The 15,734-nt window shown below is 39.1% G+C and overlaps 1 protein-coding gene across 1 annotated transcript in view; it reads right to left on the bottom strand.

The window, feature by feature from the left end:
* LOC140242405 (androglobin-like) overlaps positions 1–6,661 on the bottom strand; it is an 88,822-nt gene extending 82,161 nt beyond the window's left edge. Inside the window, exons 1-3 of the mRNA XM_072322141.1 lie at positions 6,159–6,661; positions 1,435–1,540; positions 885–938 (exon numbers count right to left, since the gene is read on the bottom strand). Coding sequence (XP_072178242.1) covers positions 885–938; positions 1,435–1,540; positions 6,159–6,661 — 663 coding nt within the window. The remainder of the gene's footprint in view (positions 1–884; positions 939–1,434; positions 1,541–6,158) is intronic.
* Positions 6,662–15,734: the final 9,073 nt, after the last annotated feature.

The following is a 15,734-nucleotide window of genomic DNA, read 5'->3' as shown; positions in this document are numbered from 1 at the left end:
GAACACTTGACTTGCCTCTTTCAGAAGGCAGGGGGAATGATATTACCCTTAACATGTATGTCAGCAAGTAGTCAAAAGGATGTGTACTTTTCACACCAACCCCCCCCCCCCTTAAAAAAAAAAAAAAAAAAAAAAAAAAAAACATTTTGTGGAATTCTTCTTTCACATCTATATAATTGCCCTTCTGTGACATTTAAAGGAGACCTCCGGATGATTTTCAAATTTTTACATTTGAACATATATAAATTAGTTATACTGGGTACAGAGTTTCAGGATTTGTAATGATTGGGATGAAAAATAAGAATATTTTCGAAGTTTATAACAAATTGCAATGAACAAGGATGATGACATGGCAGCCTCACCATAAGAATGCATGAGATGTGGCTCAAGGAAGCAACACAAAAGAAGAAGGCATACATAGATTACACACAGGTGAGCTTGCAAGCATGCGGTATTGTAATGGAATGACACTGCTACATTTCTGAGATATGTGAGGCTCCTATGTCATCATCTTTGTTCAGTGTTATTTGTTTAAGGTTTTTGAAAGTACTGTTTCTCTGCTCAAGAACCACAATAAATTCTACAAATCTATACATGAAGCTGTTGATTTACGTACAATGATGTGAAATTATGAAAATCGTCCGGAATGCCCCTTTAAAAAAAGTTGTAGTCTTCTTATCAGGCAAAAAAGGCACAAGAATGTAGCCAAAACTTTAAGAATTCATAACTTTCAAACAAATCATCTGATTCTACTCAAACTACACGTATGCTACTAACTTAACATGTTTACATTCACTGAATCTACATGTATATTTGAAATAAAAGCCCCCCCCCCCCCCCATTTCCCAAGTTCATTTCCCAACATTTCCCAAGTTCACACTCACCATACTGCTGGGGCTCTTGCCCTTCTCCTTCTCCTTGGTTTTGTGTGGAGTATCCTGCATAAATATAACAAGAAAGAATTTGCACAATTAGTTTCCATGTAACAGTCTCAAGGGATATTCTAATACCACTTGACTATGATACAGTCTTTCCATAGGCATCCCAATGTCCACGTTGTAATTCAGCAGAATTAGGGCATTCAATGTTTCAATTATATCCAAATAACAGAGAAATTCATCTCAACCTTAGATATTAGCCATCTTCAATACATACTTTTCATCAATCCACATGAGCAATGCAATCTGAAGTTGACTGCTGTAGTGATTTTCAGATACACAGGTAAGTAAAATGATTGAACATTCACAATCTACTACTTTAACCAAAACAATTGCGTTTCCAAAAAAAAAAAAAAAAAAATTGAAAGAGGTCATATCATTTTCTCATTTTCATTTTATAAGTGGTGCATGACCGTCCTGAAACCATGGTGTTAAAGTCCAATGGCAAGGATAGCTCTACTCCAAGAGCTGCACTGGCTCGGGGCTGCAGTCTTACCCATTTCTCTGCATTGACGTCTCCATCATTCCACTCAGGCCAAATAACAACCTTCTGTTTTCTGCCCTCTTGTGATCCGATCACGCTGGCAGCAATGGAAGCAGCTCTGCAATACAGAGAACACGTAACAAAACATTGTGAAAACACTGTCATGACACCATGTTGCTGAATGGAGAATTGATTGCTCATCTGTAGCACCACACATTTCCTTTCCAACTATACCTTTCTTTGGTATTTCTCATATGAATACTTTCAATAAGACTCTGAACATTGTTTTGTCTTATGATAAATATCTCAAGTCAATACAATTTGCATGCTGTGTATGAGACTTAATTTCCCTAATGGCTAGAATAGAGCTGGTTTGATTCAACACATTTTGTATTTGAGTATGACAATCATTCTTTCATTGCAATCATTCAATGTGAAAGTATTAACTGCAACATACGTTTAATATATGTCCTCATTTGTATGGTATCCTTGAGCTCTTTCTACCCCAAGCTACATGTAGCATCTAAAGACATGTGTTAATGGGGAATGTGAATATTATAGCATACCACATGCTTGTAAGGGAAAGGATAACCTAAAAGGCAGTCATGGGGGAAAAAAAAAATCCATCTTCAAACAAAAGTGCATCACCACAACAAGACAGAGACATTCATTGATATTCTGCCAGTATGCAGTATGATCACATAATTATTACCTATTCTGTGCAAGTTTAAGTTTGATCAACACAGGTAGACAGAAAGAGAGAGAGAAAAATAAAGAAATTAGTTTTTTAATTATCATTACATTTTCCAGTGGGCTTGAAACCAAAATTTCATGCCCAATGCAAGCCAGTGTGCATACATGAGGAAGAAAATTCTCCTTACTATGTGTTTTATATAAATGGGTACCATTTGAGGGCTTTGCATGGTAGAATATCTATCCATGTATTTTCAAAACTAAGGTAAAATGGTTATCTGTTTCAATATCGTCAGAATGGGCACAGAAAATCTATATTGTAAAATGAATATTGGTAGCGTGCTGCCTCCAGATCCAAAGGACCCAGGTTTGATTCCCAAAAATCTCACAGAGAAATGTTGTGTGTACTTGAGCATTAATAACGGGGTATTCATACCATCCCTTTTAACTAGCTTGTCTTACAAGGCCAAAGGTGAAAACACTGTCCCTCGGATAGGACATAAGATGGAGGTCCTGTGTTTGAGAGAGTCACAACTCATGCATGTAAAAGACCCCGCTTCATTCATTCAGCGATGAGAGCAAGGTGCTAACCTGGGGCCCGTTTCATAAAACTTCATCAGTGACAAGTCACTGGAATTGTAAACTTGATGCATTGATGATGGGTAACAATAACATTAAGCTACAAAGTGTGAAGATCACTGCCGCATGTAACGTTAGAATCAACTTTCAACAATGAAGTAGAACCATAGTTCTAGTACTTATGATACTTAGGCTGGCTAATTCACTCTTGCTTGGCGACTTGGAGTCGACTCTTGTTGATGAGAGAGCTGAAAAAAAAAAAAAAATCAAACCCAGACTGGATAATATTAACTGCAAAGTCAGCTCAGGACTCTCAACATGTCACCAATGTTTTAAGTAATAGTCAGTAGGTTCTACAGGTCGCATTACAGAGTGAAGAGCATTACGGAATCGTTTGTTGACATTACGGTTCGCCGTCTACGTCTGCCTATGCTCTGCGATTTCGACGGTTTATACAGAAAGGACTCGTGTACCGGTACGCGACACCTGCACCCACATTACATTTTGTCAACCCGTTCGCACTGCCGTCAGTGCTGCGGCGATTGTTTGCATGCTAAACTTACTCTTGCTTTGAAGCCGAATTTACTCTATTCGAAGATTTCTTTTCCTTGGCCTGTTTAGAAGCCATCTTCCTGATTGCATGCGTTGAGGATTCTTTGACGCATGGGTGAGAGTTACAGCAACGAAATACAAATCTTCTACGACGCTTGCTTGGTTGCCGAGAAGGCCGACATTTTCGTTGATGGTTGTCAAGAACTTCGGGTCATCTACCTTTATTAGACGGGAGTTCACTGCGCAAGCGCAGAAAGGAGTACTAGTACTAAAGCGAGCCGTCGCGTCGTGCAGTTCAAAATGCCTGGAGGAAATATGACTTCGAAAAAAAAGTAACAAAAACAACAACAAAACTGCACCCGCTACATGGACTAAGTGGATTCTTTTGGTAAAGGTTTTTTTCGAAAGAGAAGCTAAACGTGAAGATAAGCGAAGTCACAGTGATCACAGTGATCACTGTGACTAGTCTTGTTCTTCATATTTGTTATGTGCTTGTAAATATCTGTAAATAAATTGTATTATAATGTAAATAACACAGTCTGCAAGAATCTTCAGATTATTACAAGAGGCAGACTTAACCGGAAGAAGAAGTTACTGCGTCAACTTTTAGAACTTCGAATGTGCAAATACGGTGTATATATTTTATATGTGTGGGTGGGGATTTATATTTAGTTTTTTTTTTTTCAATTCCATCCAAGAGATTTATGACATATATTACATGAAAAATATCACATGTAAGGCATACAGGCCTAATCACAATTGGTTTCATCATTATTTCGCTAAATTATACTGTATTGTATAATTATCCAATTACGTATCCAATGTATGTCATGTTTTAGCACTTTACATGATAGACAAATTGCTGCTCTCACATATGTGATATGTGTGTATCTATTACAATCTATATAACGCAAAATTGCAATACACGGTAGGCCCTATTTGTTGTGTTTAAAAATGCATAAAAAATACATAAAAAACAAAGTGCAAGAGCGGCTGATAACTTACAACTGAGAAGAATGAATGAATGAATATTGGTCTTCTTATTCATTGTGAAGATGCCATTCATAAGGGGGGGGGGTATGATAGAGCCTAAATGATCTCGAATTACTAACTTTGCAGTCATAGTACATTAAAATTCGTGGTGAACTGTTGAGTGAATGAATGTCTTTCGCTCAGTGGTCGTATATATCGATCTTAATTGAAAAAAAAAATCATATAATAGATAACAGTGAACTGATTTACTCCGCGCTCAGTATGATTTGCCCAAGTATTTGAGCGACATTTCTCTTTTCTATTCTCAAATATGATAATCAGACCCGGTAATTGTTTACGGTACTGAGTCTGAATTCAGGTTTGATTTTACTTTGAAACTTCACAATGACACAACTGTATTTGACACTTGCTATAGATACCTTCCATTGTATACCATCCATGAATCAATATGATACACTTCCATCCACATAATTATCGTTATTGAGTTCACATTGTACTATCTGGTACTGATTGAGATAAAAAAAAGTAAGGTATCCATGGAATCTAAACTCTAATGAAGGTGGAAGAAAACGGCTGTATATTTGTTCGTTTGTGTCGTTTATAGACAAAAAAAAAATGGAGAGAGAGGCTTCCTGATATGTATGCAAATTCAACATACATTTCCTCACAAAAGAAATGCACGGTGTGGGTGATGACAAAAAGCACTAATAAATCCGGCAACCACGAGACTAACACCTTACAGACCCTACCAGCTGACACTATTATAGCCAGTGTATCATAGACTCGAGTAAGTATGTCATAACCGTTCAGATCTGTTCGTCGTACACAAATATTGTAAGGATTTAGGTCTTAAAAGGTGATATAAAAGTTACCAAGTCGATCCCCTCCCCTCCCCTCCCCCCCCAAAAAAAAACAAAAAACCAACAACAACAACAACAACGAAATGGGGCATTATCACGACACACCGCGGCAACGTCTTCTTGAGTTCTCAAGCATTTTTTTTTTTAAGTAAATGTTTATGTGCATTGTAGGTAAGAGTCTCATGGAAAGCCACATGACAAATCATTAGGTACGGGAAGATTAATGGATTACGGTTAGCCGTAATAAACGTCGAAAGCTTCGACTTTTTTTTTACATATCATTGGAAGAAATTGCGTGGAAAAGACTCTTAATGAAGGGAAAGTTGATGGCAAAAGGAGGGAGAGACCAACAATTAAGAACTTGGACTAGAGAATATTATACGCATGACTTTGTAGTTGCATCGAATTGGGGGAGTGAACAGATTATAATTATAGGAAGTTTGGGGTCAGCTCGTCTAAACTATATAGTGGCGCATACTGTGCTAACTGAAATGATAACGATGATGGTTGTATGTAGATCAACGATTATAATAATCATCATCCTATATAATTTGCATAATAACGGTTGGAACTGACATCGTTGTTCCGTAAAAACTTTAAATTAAAAATTCAAAACTTAAAATCACTTTTTGTCTGATTTCAACTTAAATTTCAATTTGTTGTTTTTTTTAAGCCAATCTAAACTGCACATTAAGTTTCTCCTCCTCTTCCAACACGTTAAGAAGTGCTGAAAAAATCGCATACTGTTAGTGAATAAGTTGGAATCCTTGGGTATTATCAAGGGTGACATAGGTTCACTCCAAAATCGAAGTGTTAAGAAACCCTTTGAGTCAAACAGACCATCTCTAAAATGTGGTCTGTCACGTGTAAGATAAAAGAAAGAGGAAAATATTCAGGGGGTACAAGAAGTAGGAACTGTATATTCATTTACTAAGGGAACAAACTTTCTAAACGGATGATATAGGAGTTGGTGTGTTATTGTGTAGGTTTCATGTATACGTCTTCTTGAGTTCAAATCAGGCAATAATCGATGGGCCCTGAAATCAGACGGACACTCACTCTTCGCGATCCTCCAGCTCACTAAATGCAGCAAATCTCCGCAGATCTGAGGAGACGCCGTGCCCTGCTGCGATGGTTCCTCGTCTCAAGTCGCTCAGTCCGTGACTCGCCCCTAGCAACGGTAGTCTGGTCAGACGACCTTGACCGCCACCAACCGCTACTGTCATTCGTCGGTCACCGGACAGTCGTTTGGCTTCCAGACCTTTTCGCGCCTTGAAGGAATGACCGAACTCCCCGAGCTCTCCGGCGCCGACTTCGTCGTCATCGAAAAAGATTATCGGGCGAGCGAGGATTTTGTCCGTGAACTTCGCCGCCCTGTCGTAAACCTCGTCGAGGGTGACGGGAAGTTCAGGGTATTCGACGTGACGTCGGTAGGAGCCGTTTGCGCTCTGGTGAACGACCGGGTGGTCAACGGCGGCCAGATGACTGCCGCCGACTGTTCGTGGTCCGTTTGGATTAGGAGAACGTGACAGGAGTCGTCTGTCTCTTCCTTTTGACGACATGGTGCGAATGCCTTTTGCACTTGGTTAGAACCAACTGATTACTTCCGATAAAAAGATCTATATACGTGAGCACTTTTCGTCTGTGATGTCAAATTGCATTGCACTGAAGTAGGTATAGTACATCACTGCTTACTGTGGTAACGCGACGCCCTTGTTGCCAACCAAATTTTGTTTAAATTGTCTTTATCACTTCGCAGAGCAAAATAATAGGGGTATAATCCCAGGAGCTATGTACATGATGTGGTATAGAAATAGTTATTATCTCTCCGATCATGGACGATATTTTCATGTATATGTTTGCTCATCACTAAGCCAACACTTGATTTTAGCGTTTGTTTTCTCACCTACGTGCGTTGGTTCATAAAGACAGCATGTTTGCCTTGATAACAATTATCAGTTTTAACGACACGGTCAGAGAGCAACTGCGTCGATATTCTGTTCTCTGTCCTTTATCATGGTAGAAATAAAAAAAAGAACGTCCGCACATCACCTGTGTCTCTCCGTTCGATCCCAATGTCAAAATGTCGTGCTTGCGGCCACGCAGTCATCTCAGGAAAGATTTAAAAAGCGTAATAAATGTGATCATTATTGAGCATGTCTCTGATCCTAATATGAAATGAAAGTTATTAATCCTCACTGATTATAAGCGATGATGTTGTCATTCAGACGCCGTTATCGCACTGCTGTATAGGGCGAGTCGACTGAGCTAACACTTATGAAAATGACTTGCCACCTGCAGAACTGCATGACCACTTTGCAGACGATTTGGTTGATGATCAGCCCACTAAACTTGTAGATCGCATCAACAAGTTTTCGCGCCTATGCTGTATATACAGGCAACATCCGAAGTGACCTTTGATTCGCTTGAACCATAAAGGCAAAACAAACACACATAATTTCCTTTTACAACGTCACGGATCCCACAAGGTATAGTATGGACCAATCGACGTGAGATTTTCAAAATTGTAACGTTAACGCACATAAAATATAATCCTCATAAATTCCAACGTAAGGGACCTCCACAGTTCGGCAGGTGCAATAGTCACTTTAAACATGTCACCTCAAGGTGAACAAGTTGACAAGTACACAATATTTCAATTACGATCAAGTGGTGTTGCACAAGTTACTGCAGTCATCTTTATAAACACTAGAAAGAGACAGTACTCTTCAATTAATTGTAGGATCCACAACAAGTTTTCTACTTGGTTCAAAGTCTCAAACTTCCTGCTCTAATGTCTATGATTAAACAAATCATTACACTTCACCTGTAATGACTGCATTCTGTGTATTTCGCGTTTACTTCAATGGGTTGGCCAACGGGCGTTGCGAATTCTATTATTCACTGGATGATCATGAGAGCGTTCAAGCCGCACGACGGCTTTGCATTGGAATTGTAACCTTTTATCGACTGGTTAATACTCCTTTGATTTATCTTTCAAGTCTATTGTCAAGGAAAATCCCCGTCGCCTGGTATTTCAGTCCAAATCGTTCAGTTGAATGGTCATGTATGGGTATAGGTGGACCAACTCCACTATCGTTTCTGAGCCTGCTCATAGACCAAGACGTAAACCACAAGGCGTCAGCTTGTAGCAGACGATCCCTTTCATAGCAACGTGGTAACTATGCTGACGATATGTGTATTTGCGTCAAATGTTCTTTTAGCAAGAAAGCAAAATGATTCAACTGCCAAGTCGACTGGTGGGTAGATCATTAGCCGATTTATCGTTATGGATGAAGAAGTTTTATTACTCTCAGTCGAATGAAGTTAAGACTTACAATCGGATGGTAGTCCAGTGTCATGGTTTTACACGAAGCGCGAGTACTGGCCTGTGGCAAGATGGTTTGTGGGCCAATGATCCAAATCTACCTGAAGAAGAATTCTTACTGTTTGGCGACGGCGGTTAAACTGTTCTCATGATGCTGTTTAAGATTAAGGTGAACTGCTTTTTGCCGGGAAATGGACTTCCAAAGGAAAGCAGGGCTCGAGACGCACCCGGGTTGTGACAGCCGATTCTTGGAGGTCCTCCTGCTACTCTGCCCCGTCTTGACCTCGCAGGGTCCGTGCATGCTATAATGAAGTTGTCAACTCTTATATCGATTTGCTGACCAAAACGAAAAAGACACCTTCGATCGAACACGTCGAAGTATTCCACAATATCCACGCCCCCGATTTTCCGATTGATGACGTACTGCCCGTCGAGTCGTTTTCTGTCTGTTGAATGTCCGACTAATTCAAATAGGTAATCACCGTCATTGAATGCTTGTCAGAGGATTTACAACTCCCGATGATAATGAATAAGTGAGAAAAGAAGGCGGGAGAGAGAGAGAAAAGATGTCTGATTGTGATCAGACGCTATTCTTGCACCGACAGAGAACCCATTTTAAAGTAAGATCTCTGAATCTTGATAAGTCAACGTTTGTTTATTATACCGTCTTGGTCGATCATCTGTCTTGTCGATTCTAATAGCAACAGAGCAGGACCCTCGCAAGAATGGCGCATCACAAAGACAAGGTCAATATAGGCAATGCACTTGAAGTCTACTTGGGACCAACAAGTCTAACAAAACGTTCATCCGGAAACTCGTGGTTTAATTGCACACTCGTACAGTATAACTCGGGTGGACGAGATGTTATGTGACACTTCAAAAAGTTTTACAGTTTTTATGGTTCGCCTCTGTGTTGTTATTTGCACTACAAACAGCAAACGCTTCTAACTGTCATTTCCAGCGGGGACCGCGGCGGACAATACGGAGACACGACCGACCGGCTCTCCCGTGGCGTCACTTCACCTGCTACACACTCAAAGGGCTGTACCTTGTCACAAGAGGGAATATTCAGATCATCCATGACTGATTCCGACCATTAGAAATAAAAGAAGAGTGAGACAACTGAGCTTCTTCATGCATCGAAAAAAAGAATAAGAAGAAGTAAAAAACGACAACCTTGGAAGGTTTCCCCTGGGGAGCTTTACGTAACGCAAATCCATAGAGACAAGCATACCGATCAGAACGCGGAACCTTCTAAAAAAAGAGAATCCCCAAGTCTAAGCAAAGAGAAAGAAAAGAATTAAACAAACAAACACAAGTACAGTCAATCAAAGCACGGTGAATACCTTATCGCCACTATTCATAAAGTAGAAGACATTGTCCAGGTTTCGAATGTACACAGGGCTCTTTGGTGTCATGGCAATGCCATTTAACCCGGCTTTTCGTCAAAAAAAAAAATCCACTTTCTTAATGTAGAAAAAGAGATTCGTTTCCTTTATAAAGATACCCGTGTGTCTAAGAAGATTGTACTTTTTTCCCCACAACCCTCACAATTTTCACAAATGATTAGAAGTCATATAAAGGCAGTTACATGCATTTTGAAGATAACGAATAATCCTCTTTTTTACTTCCATCAATATCATTATGGATTTGAGTTTTTTCTCTCAGACAGAATAGGGCCTACCGTGGGATTTAAAGATGTCCTGCCGAATGATTTATAATGAATCATTTGTAAATTATGAATTATGACAGTTAACATCAAAAAGCTATGAGAATGCTCTTTCAATATTATGTTCATTATTGTACTTCATGCTTAGATTTGTTTTAAAAGATATGAATCTTTTCTCGGTGTTGTGCATGCAGGAACTTAATTTTGATGAGTCATGATCATTAAAAATGCGGAATAATTTGTTCGTGTTTTCATGTTAATTTTTTTTAATCTCTAAATCGCACTAAAATTACTCTGTAACTAATGCCTCTTTTCATCAAAATGCATGTAAACATAATGTTTATGCACCTAACACTCTCGAATATATCCTCATTAAAACTCGTTGTACTGAATGCGATTTGCACGAGGAGAAATTGTTTGTTTGTTTTTTTACCTTAAGGTAACAACGCAACGGTCTTGTAGGATGCCAGTCATCAGCTACATTGTTGATACACACATGTATATATATATTTTTTTTCTGACATAAAATCAGGATAATTACCGTCAAGGGGAATGATTGGTAGAATGATGAATAACACGGTATGGACTGGACCTATTGGACTATATCTATCACTGTATGGGTCACCTGTCCAATTTTAGGATCATTTTGGCGGTCGCACGTTTAAAGAAACCAAGAATTTTCAAGGAAAACTCCGCGTCCTATACTGAAAACACACGGTATAGTTTAGGGTTTCATACACCTAATGTCATAGTAGACACTTGCTACGTATAGGCTTACTGTCAGATTAAATCTTATACGATCTTTTTCCTTTCTTCATTGTCGTACACCTAATGCCATAAAAATACTGATAATGTTTGTTTCTGTTGTTGGAAACCGATGTCTTGATGTCAAAAGGGGCTTCTGTAGCGGGAGGCGAATTATCATGCGCCTATTCTTTTTTCTGTTTACCCTGTTGGCGTGTATGAATCCAGACAAGTTCGCTAACAATGACGATAATGATGAAGACCGCCCTTGTGTTGATATACGGCGAAGTGTTTCCCAAGCTTTGATTGGCTTAACGAGCAATGTAAAATAATCTTAGTCTATTCCTTTCTAAGGAAGAAACCGCTGAAGGATCAGTGTGCATGATAAACTATATATAGCAGCATGAACACTATCAGAATCAGAAATGCTTTCATCGAACGACCAAGGAGAATTAGATGTAAGGCGAAAACGAGAAAAAACGCTTGAGGAATGCGTTTCTTTTGCACAGTGTGAGGAAATGATGTATCAACAATCTGAATCATTCTGGTCATTTTGCCTCTGACGAAGATTCTGCTATAGCATCGAAAGCTCAGGCCCCTTTTGACTCCATTTTACTCCATTGGCTAGCCACTATTGGATAAGCAGTTTTCAGCAGCTTTTTTTTTTCTACAACAATTTGACTCATGTGATGCTCATGCGATATGTTAAAGGGAGTTTGGTTCAATGTTGCGTTGATCGTGAGTAGGTATGACCAGATGGTTGTTACTTGTAGGCTAACTCGGGCGCAACTCTGCAAATGATTTATACCTTGCGGCAACAATGACATGCTTTTTGATCCAATCCAGACGATAAGATGCATCGAGCTTGAGGTGATTCAATCGAAGTGCAATCGAAGTGCAAATCGCCTTTTTAAATCGATCGTATTTAATGGAGAAATATGTTAGAGAATGGAAGACGTTTAAACGAATTCGGACACGAGATCAAACATAATATTGTGGAAGTTCCAACTTTAACTTTCGAATGTTAGGTCGGAATCGATGAAACCAGTATTACCACTCTGTTCGTCTGATTTCGCTCTGTTCATCGTATACAGTGAACTAAAACACAGTGTAAAAATTGTTTCTTAATTGAGTGTAGGTGAACAAAAAATGGTCCCCATGCTACCAGATCTTCCAATTGTGAATCAGCAAGTACTCTACGTATAGCGCAATGCTGCTGAGACTTTTAACTTCCATCAACGCTGACACAACTTTTGTAGATGCGAAACTACCAGAAGCCGCTTTTTTATTTTCTTGGCTTGATCTTGAACTTCTCATATACCTATTGACTGTCTAAGGTTAGAAGCTGTTAGAGTAAATTACACTGTAGACAGTTGCCATGCAATGGACTTACCTTGATCGAGTGAAGCTACTACCGCCAGCTGTTCTAGGCATGACTGAGGGGTAGAGAGATTGGATTTCTATTCCAACCAATATCGATCTATGGATCACGTCGTCGTGCTTGAGATGAAAAATCGACCGTGGCATACACAAGTAATATGACGAAACATTCTTAAAACTTTTTCATCGCAGGGAGGTTAAATCGCTGCCAAATCTAGCAAGTCTCTCAGCGTGTTATAAGTTGTAACTTGCATTCGTTACCCAGTGTATATAAAATGCAACCAGTTTGAAGCTTTGAGGACTGTGTTTACCCTCTGTTTATTGACTTTCTTTCCCGCTGGAGTATCCAGAAAGAAAGAAGAGCGGACATGTTTTCGGCCGGGGTACGGCTCCCAGGGCGATCGGTCAGGCTCGGCCACTTGTTTCCATTGTGCCCCGTAAGTCATTATGATGTGTGCCCAAAGTATTTAGCAGTGGATCTCAAATGTACTTGTAATTAATGTCATCCAAATATATCTCGCCACCCAGTGCGTAACGAGTAACTCACCTTGGGAAGGGATTGGGTGAGGGAGGGGAAAGAGAGGGAGGAAGGGGGAGAGGGATGAAGGGGCAGCGAATAGCGGGGCGGATTATAAGAATAAAGAATTCATGTGTCTATACTTTGCTGATACATTGTCTGAGATTTCTATTGATCCTTGGTCACTGTTGCTGTCCCGCGCTATTGTCCTTTGGTTCGTAGATTTTGTCTGTCTGTCTGTCGCATAAAAGCCTGCATGTCAGTTTATCTGTGTCTATCATACGATAAGTCGGTCACATTGTCACTCTGTTTGTCTGTTATTATGCCACATGGTAAATGTCTTTATATGTATCATATATCCCCCATAGGCTACAATGCTTCGGCTCGAATGCATTGTTTTCCAATATATACATTTCCCCACCTGACGGCGGGTAAAATTGCACCCTACAAAATTACCCTTTACATATTACAATTTCTATTATGATGCAGCAAATTCTGACACTAGTCCTTTTTCTTCTTTCTGTTCTTTTCCCTACAAGAAAATATCTTGTTTTTGCAAGGCGCCGGCGAAGTTTAGAAAATATTTCTGTATATTGGGTCACATTTAATGTTTAAGAAGTACGGTTGTACTGATAGGCCTATGTCCATTTCATGAATGAATAAGGACATACAAAATGTCAACAACGACAACAATGGAGGATGTATAAAGAGCACAGCTCGAAGAAACGACAATTTAGGGGAGTAATACCAAGGAGATTGAAGAGATGGAGTAACAACAGAGCTATTCCCTTTGATCTATGTTAAAAGCCGCCGCTCAAAAATATTTAAAGCATGTGCCAAACAGGATCTGCCGCGCCGATACGAAGAAAATTCATTGACTCGTGTCTCATTGCATATTAAATCACCAGCCACTTTCAAAGGAAGATATGTCTTTGTGATGGTAATTACTTTTTGCTATCCATTTTTATAAAAGGTAGGTGGTACAGACACGAGGATGCGCGAACAGAAATTGAGGAAAAAATGCTGAAATGAAGATGAAAATTACTCGACTGGGCATAATAATGTGGGCACTAATCTGATAGATCTATCAATAAAGAATTATACTTGAAGATTATTCCATATTACTTTTAATTGGGGAAATTAAGCCGAAAAGTGATAAAACCAGCTTTCCAAGATGGTACAGTTTTAAACATTTTCACATGATACAGCTCTGATTTACACTTTTTGTGCAAATTTTTGGACGGAATTGACTTTTGTTTTACATGCTTTATCATTAAGTGAAATTTCATTTCATTAATGAATAAATAGGCAAAATATGACCAACATTATGATAACGTTCAAAATAAATCTTCAGATTGCTCAGCAAGACGGCGTCGTCGAACATCGATTATCAAAGGCACAAGTGCACCTGTGGAATTCTTTTGTACATCAATAGAAATCTGACAACTGTTTGAATAATTACAGCCAGTTGGGACTCCATGTATAAAACCTCCTTGGTAACACATACTTTCACTATATGGATAGTGTGTTACACATTCTACAAACTGGTATCGCTAGCATTTGTTATACAGTATACATCTGTACAAAGGCATAATGCGTTGAAAATGCGCCTTGCCATTGTTACAGTTTTCATCCCGGCGAAAATGAGGCATAACAGCATGATGCCGTGTGATTAGCACCTGGATGTAATCTCGGGCTGCCCGTTGCCATAGCAACGTTTCATGAAGACGCACAAAGCTCGGAAAATCAATTTTGTGAGTGCGATCTTTCAAGGCAATCATTATCGCATGAATAATCCTTTTGAGGGAGAGAGAGAGAGAAAATATATGGTAATTCTGCACGGCAACTCATCGACCGAAGGCCACATGGGAAATCAACAAGTGACGCGGTGGGCAGACTTGCTGATGAGCGTCGCATTTATGCGGATGTGCGCTCGTCATCAGAAACCAGTGATAGAAGAAGACAACATACTAAGCAAGCTTTGGTCCAGTTTTAGAAAGATGTTGGCAGTTGTTGTAAGTCGCAACAATTCGCAACTATGGTAGTGACTGTTATCGCAACAACGATTTTGGATATTCACAACTGTTTTGATATTCTGATTCAGAAAGATGTTGGCAGTTGTTGTAAGTCGCAACAATTCGCAACTATGGCAGATATCGCAACAATGATTTGGGATATTCACAGCTGTTTTGATATTCTGATTCTGATTCTGATTTTATTTCTGAATGTCTTTTTCATTCCTAAATGAAATACAAAGTCAATTGAACAAACAAATTGAGCACAGTATAAATTGAATTTGACAATTAAAACAAATAATGATTAATTGAAATATTCAACTTTTTCCCCTGACACAATTCAAAATGAATATTAACTATTTTGTGCATACATTTATGCAAACATAAGTTACAGTGTATCTCTTGCTCAAAGACAAATTAGGCAATTCTTGATGTACAGAAATTCAGGAGACCATCATCATAAGCAAGCGTTTGACGAGGACAATGGCCTCAGAAATGATTGTCTAAACAATACAACATTGTAAGAATATATTCTTACAATGATTGGTGACTTATATGTTATATATAACATATAAGTCACCAATCACTGAGTGGCGATAAGGAGAAAGGGAGGGAAGAATGAGGGGAAAGTGCAGCGGTGCACTGTGCAAGATGTGAGGTGTTTGCGTGCAAATGAGTTGTGAATATGTGTTAATGTTCATGTTTGTCGTTCTTTTAGTTGCTACCATAGTAACTAGAATAATTGCAACTTAATTTCGCGGCACGACTCTATCAAACTTTTGGGCTCTGGCATACGTTTTTCGCATGATCAATTTGTGTTAGGAGAAATATTCGTATACTGATTGCATTTTGTTTTTGTAGGGTTTTAGCCTTCTGAGACATTGTACAAACCTTCCAACAAACTCTACCAACTGATTTGGTAAATTTATGACATAAATATATTTGTTTACTTACATGCGTCTTTATCTCGCACTCACATTGT

Source organism: Diadema setosum, chromosome 19 (assembly GCF_964275005.1).
Source record: "Diadema setosum chromosome 19, eeDiaSeto1, whole genome shotgun sequence".
In the NCBI taxonomy this organism is placed as follows: Eukaryota; Metazoa; Echinodermata; class Echinoidea; order Diadematoida; family Diadematidae; genus Diadema; species Diadema setosum.
The sequence above is the reverse complement of the archived record's forward strand: the minus strand, read 5'-3'. Positions and strand labels throughout refer to the sequence as shown.